This window comes from Delphinapterus leucas, chromosome 19 (genome assembly GCF_059928025.1).
Source record: "Delphinapterus leucas isolate spDelLeu-1000000601 "Yukka" chromosome 19, BTC_Dleu_Yukka2, whole genome shotgun sequence".
In the NCBI taxonomy this organism is placed as follows: domain Eukaryota; kingdom Metazoa; phylum Chordata; class Mammalia; order Artiodactyla; family Monodontidae; genus Delphinapterus; species Delphinapterus leucas.
In genome coordinates this window covers 63,723,501-63,736,544 of record NC_143147.1, presented here as the reverse complement: position 1 = coordinate 63,736,544, position 13,044 = coordinate 63,723,501, and the positions used below count along the sequence as shown (strand labels likewise).

The window sequence follows — 13,044 nt, the reverse complement described above, 5'->3', positions numbered from 1 at the left end:
GATATCCATAACCTAATCCCCAGAATCTTTGAATATGTTACTTCACATGGCAAAAGGAATTTTGCAGATGTGGTTAAATTAAGGATCTTGAGATGGGAAAATTATGCTGGATTATCCAGGTGGGCCCAATGTAATCACAGGGTCTTTAAAAGTGGAAGAAGGTGGCAGGACAAGTCAGAGTGATCCAGTGTGAGAAGGGTCACCTGCTGTTGATGGCGTTCAAGATTGGGAAAAGGGAGTCATGAGCCATGCAACGTGGGCAGCCTCTCTCAAAGTTGGAAGAGGCAAGGAAAGAGACTCTTCCCTGGAGCCTCCAGAAGGGAACAAAGCCTTGCAAACAACTAGATTTCAGTCTTCAAGAGCCATGTCAATCTTCTAACTTACAAAACTGTAAGATAATAAGTGTGTTTGTTTCAAGCCACTAAATTTGGGGTAATTTGTTACAGAAACAACCGTGGCTCCTTCTCAAGAAGTTCAACAACTTGTCACATGTTGATTGGGTCACTTTGGTCATTTGTGAAGTGTTGGTCAAGCCTTTTACCCACTTTTCTACTGGGCTGTTTTTCTTTTTCTTGTGGATTCGCAGGTGTTCTTTCTATATTCTGGATACAAGTCCTTTGTTTGATGTATTTGCCATATAGATTCAGAGTCGGTTATACTCAGGGTGCTTCAACAGTACCAGCACATGCTGGGGCCTAATAAAAGTGAGTTACATGTATACTTGAGTCTGAAAACTCCTTTAAGGAAAGAATGCTCGGATAAGTGACACTTATATAGTTTAATGGGTATAGTTGGGTATAGGATATGAATCCCAGGGAGAGGGAAACAGGACCTCAAAGGGAATGGCCCAGAATGGAGGTAACAGTCAAAGTTCACCACTCCTGGAGTGAGGTTTCAGGCCACAGGCATTTAAACACAATTTCTTAAAGGTAATTTTTGATTAATTTTCATTCATTCAAAGAGTGTCCGTGGAAGGTAGCAGTAGGTCAGCCTGCTCTAGGCACTGAAGAGCCAGCTGTGAACAAGAGCGACAAGATCCTTGCTTTCAGGAGATCTACGGGGAGAGAGAGACAATAGGTAAACAAAGTAAAATGATTTTAGGCATTGAGATGTAAACTGGAGTCGACTGTGAAGGGAAGGTGGGGTCGGTTCAGCAGCAGCCGAACCTCAACGCTGCGGAGATACCGCCCTCGGCCCCGCCTCCAGTTTTGCATACGTCTCCTGATTGGCCATCGGCGGTTGGCCCCACCCCGCGGAGCGGGCGGCTCGGGAAGCGCGGGGCGGACCCCGCCAAGATGCCCCGGCGGCTCCTGGTGTCGCCGGGGGGGCGGGGGGCAGCGCTGGCCGGAGTCGGGCAGGGGGTGCCCGCCGCGGCACCCGCTCGCTCCTAGCGCCCCAGACCTGCCGCCCGGGCTTGGGCCCTCCTTGCCGCCGTCCCGCCCGCCGTCCCCGCCCCTCCACCCTTTGTGCAGCCGCCGCCCGGTGCCCCGGGCTCTGCAGGACCCCAGCCGGACCAGACCGCGGCAGCGAGCCAGCCCCCTGTGGGCGCCAGGCCGACGGCCGATGGCGAGGGGGCGCGGCGCGGGCGGGGGCACTGCAGCCCGAGTCCGCGACGCGGGAGGCTCGGCCCGCCTCCGCCGCATTGTCCCGGGCCCCGCGCCCCGGCCCTGAGCCGCGCCGCCGCAGCGCCCAATTGCAGCCCGCCGCCTGCGGGGCCATGCGGAGGGCCGCCAGGATGGAGGACTTCACCGCAGAGGAAGAGGAGCCCTGGTACGACCAGCAGGACCTGGAGCAGGGTGAGCAAAGGGGGCAGGAAAGCGGGGCGCGCCCCGCGACCCCTGTCCGCTTCTCCATTGTTGGGCGGTATCACCCCGGGGAGGGCTGGGCTGCACCCGGCATGCCGGACTGAGAGAGGAGATGCGTCTGGAGAATGGGGACGTGGAGAGAGGGGGCGCTGCCCGGGAAGACCCGAACCAAACGCGTGAAGACCTGCAAAAATGGGGGGAGCGGTCTTCCTCTTTGCCCGAACAACAGGGGCATACTTCAGACAGTTTGCCCACCCCGTCTTAGAGGCAGGAACTGCCCAGGCGCCCCGGGTATTGTTGGGGGGGTCTGAGAGTACTGGCTGGAAGTCTTTGGAGGTCAGGAGGTGGCTCCTTGGTTGTTTTGCTGAGAGGGGTTTTGGGGGGCCAAGGGGGGAGGAAGTTATCCCCATTCCAAATCCAGCGGCACACTTCCCTGCCAGGATTCCTGAGCTCCTAGAAAGTTTCCCCAACTCCCTTCCCCTCTACCCAGGGAGGTGATGGGGGTGCCGGCACCTTGCCGATGGAGAAGCGGAGGCTACTAGGAGTCCAATCTGCCTTCCAGAGGGAGGAGTCCCCTGGTCCTTCCCCTGCTGGCCTTCTCCCAAATGGCTCAAGGTTTGGAGGGGATCAGATTTGGGAATTCTGAGCAGTGCCCCAGATCAGAGCCTGAGTAAACAGGGAGTCACTTTCCCCTCGCTCCCATTTGAGGGCAGAGAGGGCGACTGGAAGGGGGTTGATGAGGTGGCCGAGGTGACGTCACTCCAAGTAGGGGGTGGGGCTGTTAGGACAGGAAGGAGGAGGAGGCCTAAGAGGGTCGGGGCCAGGGCCTGCTGGAGTGAGATCAAATCCAACCTCTCCTCCCAAGAAAAGTGCCTCATTCTTGGATGGTCAGAATTGGAGGCGCTAGGAAACATGTTCTAGAAGTGACCACAGTCACCCAGCAAGCCTGGTGGGTGTGGACACAGCCTGGTTCAGTGTGTGCGGACACCCTCTGCTCTGGGTCTCCATCCATGGGGCCCAGACGCCTGCCTTTGCCCTCATGTGAGGCATCTAGCCAGATCCTGGAGCCTTTGTTTTCCGGCCCTGACCCACATCCCCACGTGGCCACATTTGCTGGTAGATGAGGCGCTGCCCTTGTGTTCAGGACCGTGGGTTAATCAGAGCCTCTGCGGGACCAGTGTAGGATGGGGGGGGGCGGTGCTGGGCTGGACCGCACCTCTGTGTCCTAGAGGCTACCCTCAGCCTCCCTGCCTGGACTGAAATGCCCAGTCCTGGCTGCAACAACCCCCTTCCCCATCCTGGGCAACTACCCCCAAAACCTCACATTACACAAACACATATCAGGCTCCACTTAAGTGTCAGACACTATCCTGGGAGCTGGGAGTAGTCCCAGCCCTGGCCTCCTGGGTGCACCTGAGTAGGTGGAGTTGGGCTTGTAACTGAGTGGGAATGATAGGATGCGGTGAGAGGGCTTCATGGAAGAGGCGGGCCTAGAAGGAAAGATTGGAAGCTGAGTGCCTGGGAAGATGGCCTCCTTGGAGGCAGAAGCTGATGTTGTTGCTGTCTCGTTTCATTCCCGCACCCCTAAAGGAGTCTCTGGCACTGTGCCCGGCCCAGATGTGGGAGGAAGGAGCTAGGGAGTAGGGGTGGGAGATGTGCTGCATCCGCAGAGGGAGAGAGATGTCGAGATTCCAGCTGGGCCGGGCAGCCATGCTTTGGGTCCGGGGTCGGGAATGGGCCCCACAGGCCCCTGCTTTTCTGGCCTTACTGGTCTGCAGCAGTCAGCCTTGCCTCGTAGCCTGAGTAGCAGGCAGAGCCCAGGAACGAGGAGGGAAACCAGAAATGAGACAGTCTCAGAAGACACTGGAGCTTTCCACCAGAAGCCAAACGTCTGCTTGCCGTGGGCCAGGTGCTGTGCTGAGCCTGGGACGTGATCTCCGCCCTCGCAGCCTCCACAGTCCGGCAGAGGAGGCAGAAATGGGATCAGACTAGCAGCTGTGACGGAGCGACGGGCTCTGCAGCAGTGAGCCCCTACGGACAATGAGAGCAGAAGTGAGGGCCTTCTGCTGCGAGATGCGCAAAGGCTTACACACCCCTCCGAGCCGGAGGGTGAAGAGGGCCCTCCCGCCCCGCCCTGGCAGAGGAAGCAGGCCGGCAGTCTAAGTGGAGGGGGCGCTTGTACCGAGGCACAGAGCCATGCGAAAAGACCACGCATGACTGCAAAGTAGGAATTACCTGGAGTGCCGGGGTGGGGGTCGGAGGAAGTCCCAGGCACAGCTGCTGCGGCACCCCATGGGGACCGGCACGGAGGGCTGGATGGTGGGGTGAACGCGGGCCAAAGGCCAGACACGTGGGGGATCGGGTGCCTGTTCTTCCCCCTTCCCCACACCCGCTCCCCAAATTCTCTCCCGCCCAGCTGCCCCCAAGTTGCCTCTGAGTGTCCCAAGACATGGTTTTTCTCAGCTAGCCCCAACTCCCCTGAGGACGGGCCCCAACTTTACTTTCAGATGCTTGCCCATCAGGCTCCTGGTTGACTTTGATGCTGTTCCGTCCCAGTGGAGGCAGGCATCTGGAACAAACAGGGTCCTCCTTTCTCACTGCGTTCCCTCTGCCCACTGCCACGAGCACCAGTAAAAATAGAAAAAACCATTAATTATTAAGCGCTGGCACTCTCTCTCTGCCTGCCTCCCTCCCTCCCCCACCTTGGACGAGGTGTGGCCGGCCCTGTGGGTACCTCTTTCCAGGCTGAGAGATGACTGCTGAGTCACAGAATTGAGGTCCTGGGCTCCTGACCTTGAGTCTCAGCCTCAGGGGAGAACTCTGACATGGCGAGGGGAGGGAGGTGACCAGACCCCAATTCTGCGCACCCAGGGTTCCTGACGTTGGTGCCCCGGAGGTTGTGAACAGGACCCCTGCAGCCCTGCCAGGTGGTAGCTGGCCTCCTTCTGCCCCCTTTATCTTTGTCTTTTCTTCCCTATGTCCTCTGTCCTTTCCCTACCTCTCTTCTCTGGAGTCTAGGGGGTCCCACCCTGACCCCAACCAGGAGGGGCAGTAGGATTTTAGGATTTCTCTTCAAAGACATCCCCTGGCTTCCAGCCATTCTCTCTAGGGCTCTGGGGCATTGCTCCTGGGCAACACCTCTGCTGGCATTCAGAGGGCAAAACTGCTGCAGCCCACTGCAGGAGACCCCAGAAAATGCTGGGGTCCAGGCAGAGGAGATGCCAGTTCAGACTCAGTACCTTCCCTGGCCTGGTCCAGTGTAACCATTAATCTGGCTGTGACAGGCTGTTCATTACTCCAGATTCCACTTCTGGCTTAGCCAGCTCCCTTGTCCTCCCACTCCCAGGACTCCCTACCCCTCTGGTCCAGAGGGAACTGCACCCTCCCCGAAGCCGAAGCCGTGCCCAGCCCTCATCTAGCTGGTGTCCTTTCCCCAGCACTTGGCTCTACTCAGCTCCCTGCCCTGCAGCTTCTAGACTTCTCTCATGATCCCTCCTGGCAGCTCGGACCAGCTTAGCTTGCATTTGTGATCCCATTTCCCTGAGACAGTCTCTGGGATTCTCCCCAAGCCGCTTCTATTGTGTTCCCTTCCTGCATCTCGCATCTCGGAATCGCTAAGCGGCCCGGGTCACATTGGCTGCCTTCAATATCCCCGGTTTACAGTATGACTTGCAGTATGACAGCTGCCCCAGCCCAACCCACTGGCAGTAGGAATACACACACAGCTCAGATGCTCACCTGGAAGGAAGAACATAAAGTGCAGTTGTTCTTGGCCTTTCCTCACTCTGCCTCTGACCTTGGACTCAAGGTTAAGTTTCAGGGGCTTCATGCAGGCCACCCACAGAGCCTGTCCTCCCACACCAGTGCAGGAGGTAGCATCCCTAGCAGCAGCCTCGTCACAGACGACCTGACAGTTCCCAAGGGTAAAAAAAAAGTTAGTGTGACCGTCTGTTCTTTTTCATGTATACATGAATTACTTGATAGCATTTGTGGATGAGCCAAATGTCCACCATCCCGTTACAGAGAGCAGGAAGCTGGCGTGCCTCCCTCGTCACAAACTTGGGGTGGTCTTGCCGAATTTCCACCAAGCACACAACATAAGTTGATCTGACCTCCTCTCTGAGACCACAATCTGATCCTAGGCTTCCCTTACACATATATTTATATATTTAAATATAAATAATAATATATTTACAAACGTTAACTTTTGTTTCTTTTTAAAATTTTTATTGATGTATAGTTGATTTACAATGTTGTGTTAGTTCCTGCTCTACAACAAAGTGAATCAGTTACACATGTACGTATATCCACTCTTTTTTAGATTATTTTCCCATATAGGTCATTACAGAGTATTGTGTAGAGTTCCCTGTGCTCTACAGTAGGTCCTTATTAGTTATCTATTTTATATATTACCCTTTGCTTCTAAAAGGAGTTAGGCCTATGTATGGGGAAATATCCACCCCAAATGTCTAGGTACCCTCACCCAACTTCAGACCCACTGAGAGAATTTTTAGGGATTCCAGCACCTGCCATTCCCTTCTAACCCCTCCCCTTCCCCACGATACAGCCCCCTAAAGACAGGCCAGATTCCCTCCCGACCTCTCTGATAGGTGTTCATTTACCTTTGGCTGGGATTGGGGAGAGGAGGTTCCGGTCCCACAGGGCACAAGAATCGGGGCTACTGGGGGAAGAGGTTGGTTTTGCTGCCCGGGGAAAGGAGAAGGTTTTGGAGAGGGGCATGTGTCACTAGGACCTAATGGTACCCAACTGGGGTGAGGAGATGTGAATTCTGCTTCCAATGTGGCTGTAACCCAGGTAATGAAACCTTGGGTAGGTTATTCTTCTTTCCTCTTCAACCTGTCATCCATAGAATAAGGAGGTTGGGCCAGAGCTTTTTTTTTTTTTAATATTTATTTTTATTGCACCATTTTTTACTTTCCTGTTTTCTCTCTCTCTCTCTTTTTTTTTTTTTTAAATATATTTATTTATTGGCTGCGTTGGGTCTTCGTTGCTGCGCACAAGCTTTCTCCAGTTGCAAGCGGGGGCTACTCTTTGTTGCGGTGCGCGGGCTTCTCATTGCAGTGGCTTCTCTTGCTGCGGAACACAGGCTCTAGGTGCGCAGGCTTCAGTAGTTGTGGCGCGTGGGCTCGGTAGTTGTGGCTCGCAGACTCTAGAGCGCAGGCTCAGTAGTTGTGGCATGTGGACTTAGTTGCTCCGGGGCATGTGGGATCTTCCCAGACAAGGGATCGAACCTGTGTCCCCTGCATTGGCAGGCAGATTAACCACTGTGCCACCCGGGAAGTCCTGGGCCAAAGAGCCCTGAAGCCGTGTCCAGTTCTAACACCCAGCAAGCCCTTCTGCCCCTCCCCCTCTCAGTAAGCTCCAGCCGCCCTTCCGAACCCAACTCCAAGGCTGCTCATTGCCTGAGATTCCCACTGTCCCCTGCTTGAACTCTCCCTTACCTATCATCCCAGGGCACTTTGCCCCTATGTCTGCTGATGCTCTTATCACATTCCACTCACTCATTCTTTCAGAAAAGATTTCTTATTCACCTGCTCTGTGCCAGGTATTGTTCTAGGTCCTAGGAATATCAGTGACCAAAACAGGCAGAATCCCTGCCCTGTAAGCTTACGATTTAGTCAAGGGAGATGAACAAGAAAAGGATCCAAATTGTTTGGTAAATTAGGTGGTGATATGAGCTCAGGAGAAAACTGAAACAGGGAGGGAGTGGGGCATGGGGCAGGGTGCAGTTTTGAGGTCAATGAGGTCAATGTCTGAGGAAGGCCTCCTGGAGAAGGTGACATTAAAGGCAGAGAGGGGTGAGCCCTGGAAGTGTCTGGGGAGAGGACATTCCAGGCAGAAGTGACAGCCAATGCACAGGCTTAGCTTGTGGCTTACATCCCCTTCCAGGCCTGGAGTCTCCCCAGGAGTGGCCCCTGGGTCCTGGTTCTCTCAGGGTCCCCAGAGGCCCAGCCCAGAATGAGTGCTCAGAACAGGAATGGCGGGGGTCCTCCAACTTCATTCTCAGCTGCTCATATCCCCCCCCCTCCCCCTCCCCCCCAAGACTTGCACTTAGCTGCGGAGCTGGGGAAGACGCTGCTGGAGAGGAACAAGGAGCTGGAGCAGTCTCTGCAGCAGATGTACTCCACCAACGAGGAGCAGGTGCAGGAGATTGAGGTGAGGGGCCACACGGGCCCTGCACAGGCTCTGCCACCGATCAAGGACCCCTTGGCCCGTGTGTACCTTTGTGCAGCTTAGGAACAGGCGCCCTCTTAGCAGGCCCAGCCTTGGCCCAACAGCCTTGTGCAGTTCACAACCTGCACAACTGTCCCAGGCAGCCCTATTGCACCACCATCTTGACACCTCCCTCTGCTGCAGACGAATACCCCAAAGCAAACCTGTTCCTAGAAGTGGGAGGAGGGCCCAGGCGGAGACATTTTCCCCAACACAGTTCTGAAAGGTTACTCACCCACCCCCACCCCCAGTACCTGACCAAACAGCTGGACACGCTGCGGCACGTGAACGATCAGCACGCCAAAGTGTACGAACAGCTGGACCTGGCGGCCCGAGACCTGGAGCTGACCAACCAGAAGCTGGTGCTGGAGAGTAAGGCTGCCCAGCAGAAGATCCATGGGTGAGGGCCGGGTGGAGGGCTGGGAGCCGGGGGCTGGGGATGGCCAAGGAGAGGCCCAGGGCTGGGTGTACATGTGTGCGTATTGACCAGTGGGTGTGACTCAGTCTCCTTCTTTCAGAAGCCCCGGTCTGGGAACCTGGGATGGTAGTGAGTTTGTCCTTGTCGATTTGGGCTGGCTTAACATTCAGGACACAAACCTTCTTTAAGCACGAGCTACACACCAGGCTCTGTTTTAGGCACTGGGGAATACAGTGATGGGGATGCAAAGACACTGTCCCGCCCTCTGGGAGGGAAGGCAGACACGTAAATATTTTATTGCAAAATATTTTATTTTATAGGGTGATAAGTGATTAGATGGGTGTACAAGGAACCGAGGAGACACGGAGGAGAAATGGTCAGCTCGGCCTGGGAGGCGGGGGAAAAGAGTGGGTCCTTGGGCGTACAAGGAGTTCCCTGTCTGACCTCAACACCGGGCAGCATGGCTCAAGGTCACCTGTTTGTCCCCCACCCCCAAGTCCCCCTAGGGCTGCAGTGAGGAGGGCTGGCCCCGTCCCCTTAAAGTCCCTCCCATGCGTGTGTCCCCCACCCCATCCCCAGGCTGACAGAGACCATCGAGCGCCTGCAGACCCAGGTGGAGGAGCTGCAGGCCCAGGTGGAGCAGCTGCGGGACCTGGAGCAACTGCGAGTGCGGCGGGAGAAGCGAGAGCGCCGGCGCACCATCCACACCTTCCCCTGCCTCAAGGAGCTGTGCACCAGCCCCCGGTAGGTGAGGGTGCCACTCGAGGGCAGCAGCCTGGACCCTGGACCGTGTCTCCGAGTGCCCGGGGCTGCCAACCACGGCAGGGAAGGGCGGGGAGGCGCCCTGCAGCAGGTGGGAAGGAGAGCTGCCGCATTGTCCAGGCTATCGGAGGGGCTGCTCCTGTTACTACGACAGTCAGCAGCTGGCTCCTGTGAGCACTGGCCGTGTGCCCACCACTCTGCTAAGTGATTTAATTCTCACGGCAGTACCTTAAGGTGTGATTTATCGTCCCCAGTACTCAGAGGAGGAAATTGAAACTCCGAGATCATGTGTCTTATCCAAGTTCACCTGTTTGTTTAGTAAGCCAGAATTCTCACCCAGGAGGGGTTAACTATACCTTTCAGTTCTCATTAAGTCTTTTGAATAGGACGACTTCCTAATGTACACACGGTGTATTTAGTGGGTGTTTCAATAAAGGTCCTGGCAAGAGACAGCCTCCGCCCAGAGTAACTGAGGAGTGCTTAATAAAGAGGTGTGGGCAAGGTGTGGGGAAACCAGGGGGACACTGCAGCACCCTGGGGTTGCAGTAGCAAGGAGCTGTTACCATCCTGAGGCCTGAAGGGAGCAGGAGAAGGGAGGTTACTGGAACCTGGAAGGCAGGGAGAGCGCTGTCTGGCCTGCAGTAACCAGGAAAGGAGCCCAGGGGGAGACATTCCCCGTGACCTGCCTCTGCCCCCGCCCCCATCCCCCTGGCCCTCCTGCCAGTGCCTCCCATTGGCTGAACCCAAGAGAGAGCCAGGAAACCTGGCGGAAGCTAGGGGCAACCTCCCAGGGCAGAGAGCAGGGGTAGAAAGGCCGAGAGCGACTCTAGGTGGGGCAGCCTATCCAACCCCGTCGGGGAGAGAGATGCGGCTGGGCTCCCGGGGCCTTGGCCGTGCCCACCACCCTCTGCCCACCTGCCCCTGCTCCCTCCCAGGTGCGAGGATGCCTTCCGCCTGCACAGTTCCTCCCTGGAGCTGGGCCCGCGGCCGCTGGAGCAGGAGAACGAGCGGCTGCAGACCTTGGTGGGAGTGCTGCGCTCCCAGGTGAGCCAGGAGCGACAGCGCCAGCAGCGGGCTGAGCACGAGTACGCGGCGGTGCTGCAGGAGTACTCAGAGCTGGAGCGGCGGATGTGCGAGATGGAGGGCTGCCGCCTCCGCGTGCAGGAGCTGGAGGCCGAGCTGCTGGAGCTGCAGCAGATGAAGCAGGCGAAGACCTACCTGCTGGGCCGGGAGGACCACCTGGCCGAGGCCCTGCTGGCGCCCCTCACCCAGGCGCCTGAAGCCGACGACCCCCAGCCGGGCAGCGGGGACAACTCGGGCACCCAGGACGGGGTCTCCTCTCCGGCCGCGTCCCCAGGCCACACCGTGCGCAAGAGCTGCAGTGACACGGCCCTCAACGCCATCGTGGCCAAAGACCCGGCCGGCCGGCACGTGGGCAACCTCACGCTGCACGCCAACAGCGTGCGCAAGCGGGGCATGTCCATCCTGCGCGAGGTGGATGAGCAGTACCACGCGCTGCTGGAGAAGTACGAGGAGCTGCTGAGCAAGTGCCGGCAGCACGGGGCGGGGGTGCGGCACGCGGGCGTGCAGACCTCGCGGCCCATCTCCCGGGACAGCTCGTGGAAGGACCTGCGGGGCAGCGAGGAGGGCCAGGGGGAGGCCAAGGCGGGCGAGAAGAGCCTGAGCCAGCACGTGGAGGCCGTGGACAAGCGGCTGGAGCAGAGCCAGCCCGAGTACAAGGCGCTCTTCAAGGAGATCTTCTCCAGGATCCAGAAGACCAAGGCCGACATCAACGCCACCAAAGTCAAGACGCACAGCAGCAAGTGAAGGCTCCCCGGCCAGTGGCCTCCCCCAGGGTCAGGCCGTGGGGTCCCTCTTACCTGGGCTGTGCAGCCTCTGGTGAGAGAGGGAGCCCTTCAGCAGCAATACACCGCAGAGGGAGGCTGCTCTCTGACCCAGGGAGCATGCGGGGGACACCCGTTCCCTGCTGACGGGGGAGGCTGTCAACACCTCTTGCCTCCCAGGACCCTCCACCACCCCGCGCCAGCCCAAAGGCGCAGCCGAGAGTCTGCAAGCCAAATGTCCCCACTGCCCGCTCTCCCAGCCCCCACTCCCCGCTCTCCCAGCCCCCACTCCCTGACCCTGGGCCTTGCTCTCAGATTTGTGGCCAGGCTTCTGGAAGCCATTCTGGACCAGTTGGCTTTCTTTTTTCAAAGTTCTATTATTTTTATTTTTTTGAGAGATTTTTTTTTGCAAGGCAGGGTCTCCCTGACCCCTCGCCACAACTGAAAACACTTGAAGGGGGACCCCAGAGCCAGCTGTTGCAGGTTCCAGGGGTCTCCTGGACCACCCACTGCTTCTCCAGCTGTGACACACTGTTATTCCCTTAGCACCAGCTGTCCCACCTCGAGGGTCCTGACCAGGTCAGAGACGGCCCCTGCCATGCAGAGCAGAAAGCCTGAGCCAGGCCCGAGTGGCCCGACTCCAGCCCTGGTGAGGGCGGGCTTCTCCCTGGAGGTCCTCAGCCCACTGCAGATCTGTAGCCAATCAACTCAGAGCCAGCCTCCCCGGGTTCCAGCCCTGGAAATGCCTTCTGGGTATCAAGCCTTCCAGGGGTCTGGGCAGTGGGAGCCCCCTCTCTCTGCATGCCTCCTCTGACTCACCGAGCTTGGCCTCTGCCTGTTCCCATCTCAGGGACCATGATGTGTCTCATTCACTCCCCTGCTCCCCCCAGGCCCACCCCACCGCAGGTCATGCCTGCCACCCCCAGAATGTCCTGGATGTGTGCCACCAGCCCATGGTCCCAGCATCCTCCCCTGCCCCCCTTTACTGGGGCCTGCCCAAGAGTCTCACCCCACACTGGGCAGTATTGAAATGGGACCAGATGGGGAACATGTCTCCTCCTTCCCATACAATGCCTGCTTTTGAGGACCCAGCTGGGTCAGGGGTTTAATCTTTTGTTAAGGCTTCAGAAGGTACAGCTTCAGCTAAGAGCTTCAGCTAAGAGATGCCCAGGTCCCCCGTTTGCCCTGAGAAATTCTTCAGGGCTCCCAGTTCCTTCTTCTTGAGACCCTAGAAATCAGAGGAGCCATACAACGCAGTGGAAGTCAGTAGCCCCGGCCTCTGTGCTGGGAGCCCAGTGGGGAGCCTTCATGCCTTATTTGTTTCTAAGGGGTAAAGGGGTTTTCTTAACAAGCCTGCCCAACCTCCCTGGAGGCGCCACCCTGCTTTCCAGGCGGCACTGTGATGAGAGTTGTCAGCTGGTCCTTCCATTCACACATCTTGGAACCTTTGGTCCGTTGGAGCTGGGCAGCTCCCAGCCATCCGTGTGTCTCTGGCACCTAGGGTGGAGGGGGTGGGGTGGGATGGGATGGGTGGGGGAAGGGCTTCTGCCTGTTTGCTCCCTGGTTCTGTAGCTGCTGACCAGCGTCATCTTCGAAGTATACATGAGAGAAATATATTTACAAATGCTTTATTCTCTTCTTTAATAAAAAACGCACCAGTAATCTAAAGCCAGAAATGGAGCCATGGTCCTGTCTCTGTGCATCTCATACACCCGCCTCCCATCACACAGCTATCTATGGGGGGGAGGGGCACAGCCTGAGCTTCACCAGCCCCGTGATTGGCAGCCAAACAGCTCTAAGTAGCAGGCTCTTGGAAGTTTCCATATTTGTTGAGTACCAGCTAGGCCGGTCACGTTGCCTTGCAGGGTACCCCGTGGGGTGGACCCTCCTTGCTGTACTGATTTTGAAATCCCTCCTCCCAACCCACACCTGCTTTTTGGTTCACCAGCTTTGTTGCTCTGCGGCATGTGGGATCTTCCAG

At 57.2% G+C, this 13,044-nt stretch overlaps 1 protein-coding gene across 1 annotated transcript; it reads left to right on the top strand.

Annotated features, from left to right (window-relative positions):
* The first annotated feature begins 1,271 nt into the window (after positions 1-1,271).
* On the top strand, positions 1,272-12,778 carry CDR2L (cerebellar degeneration related protein 2 like). Its single transcript, XM_022589668.3, has 5 exons — positions 1,272-1,796; positions 7,870-7,982; positions 8,291-8,439; positions 9,037-9,201; positions 10,155-12,778. The coding sequence occupies exons 1-5, from the start codon at positions 1,718-1,720 to the stop codon at positions 11,044-11,046; spliced, it is 1,398 nt and encodes a 465-aa protein (XP_022445376.1). The 5' UTR covers positions 1,272-1,717; the 3' UTR covers positions 11,047-12,778.
* Positions 12,779-13,044: the final 266 nt, after the last annotated feature.

Excerpts from the sequence above, each read along its gene's own strand:
- CDR2L (XM_022589668.3), top strand. The coding sequence starts at position 1,718 with ATGCGGAGGGCCGCCAGGATGGAGGACTTCACCGCAGAGGAAGAGGAG. Across the intron at positions 7,983-8,290 it reads AGCAGGTGCAGGAGATTGAG|TACCTGACCAAACAGCTGGA; the intron begins GTGAGGGGCCAC and ends CCCCACCCCCAG. Across the intron at positions 9,202-10,154 it reads GAGCTGTGCACCAGCCCCCG|GTGCGAGGATGCCTTCCGCC; the intron begins GTAGGTGAGGGT and ends GCTCCCTCCCAG.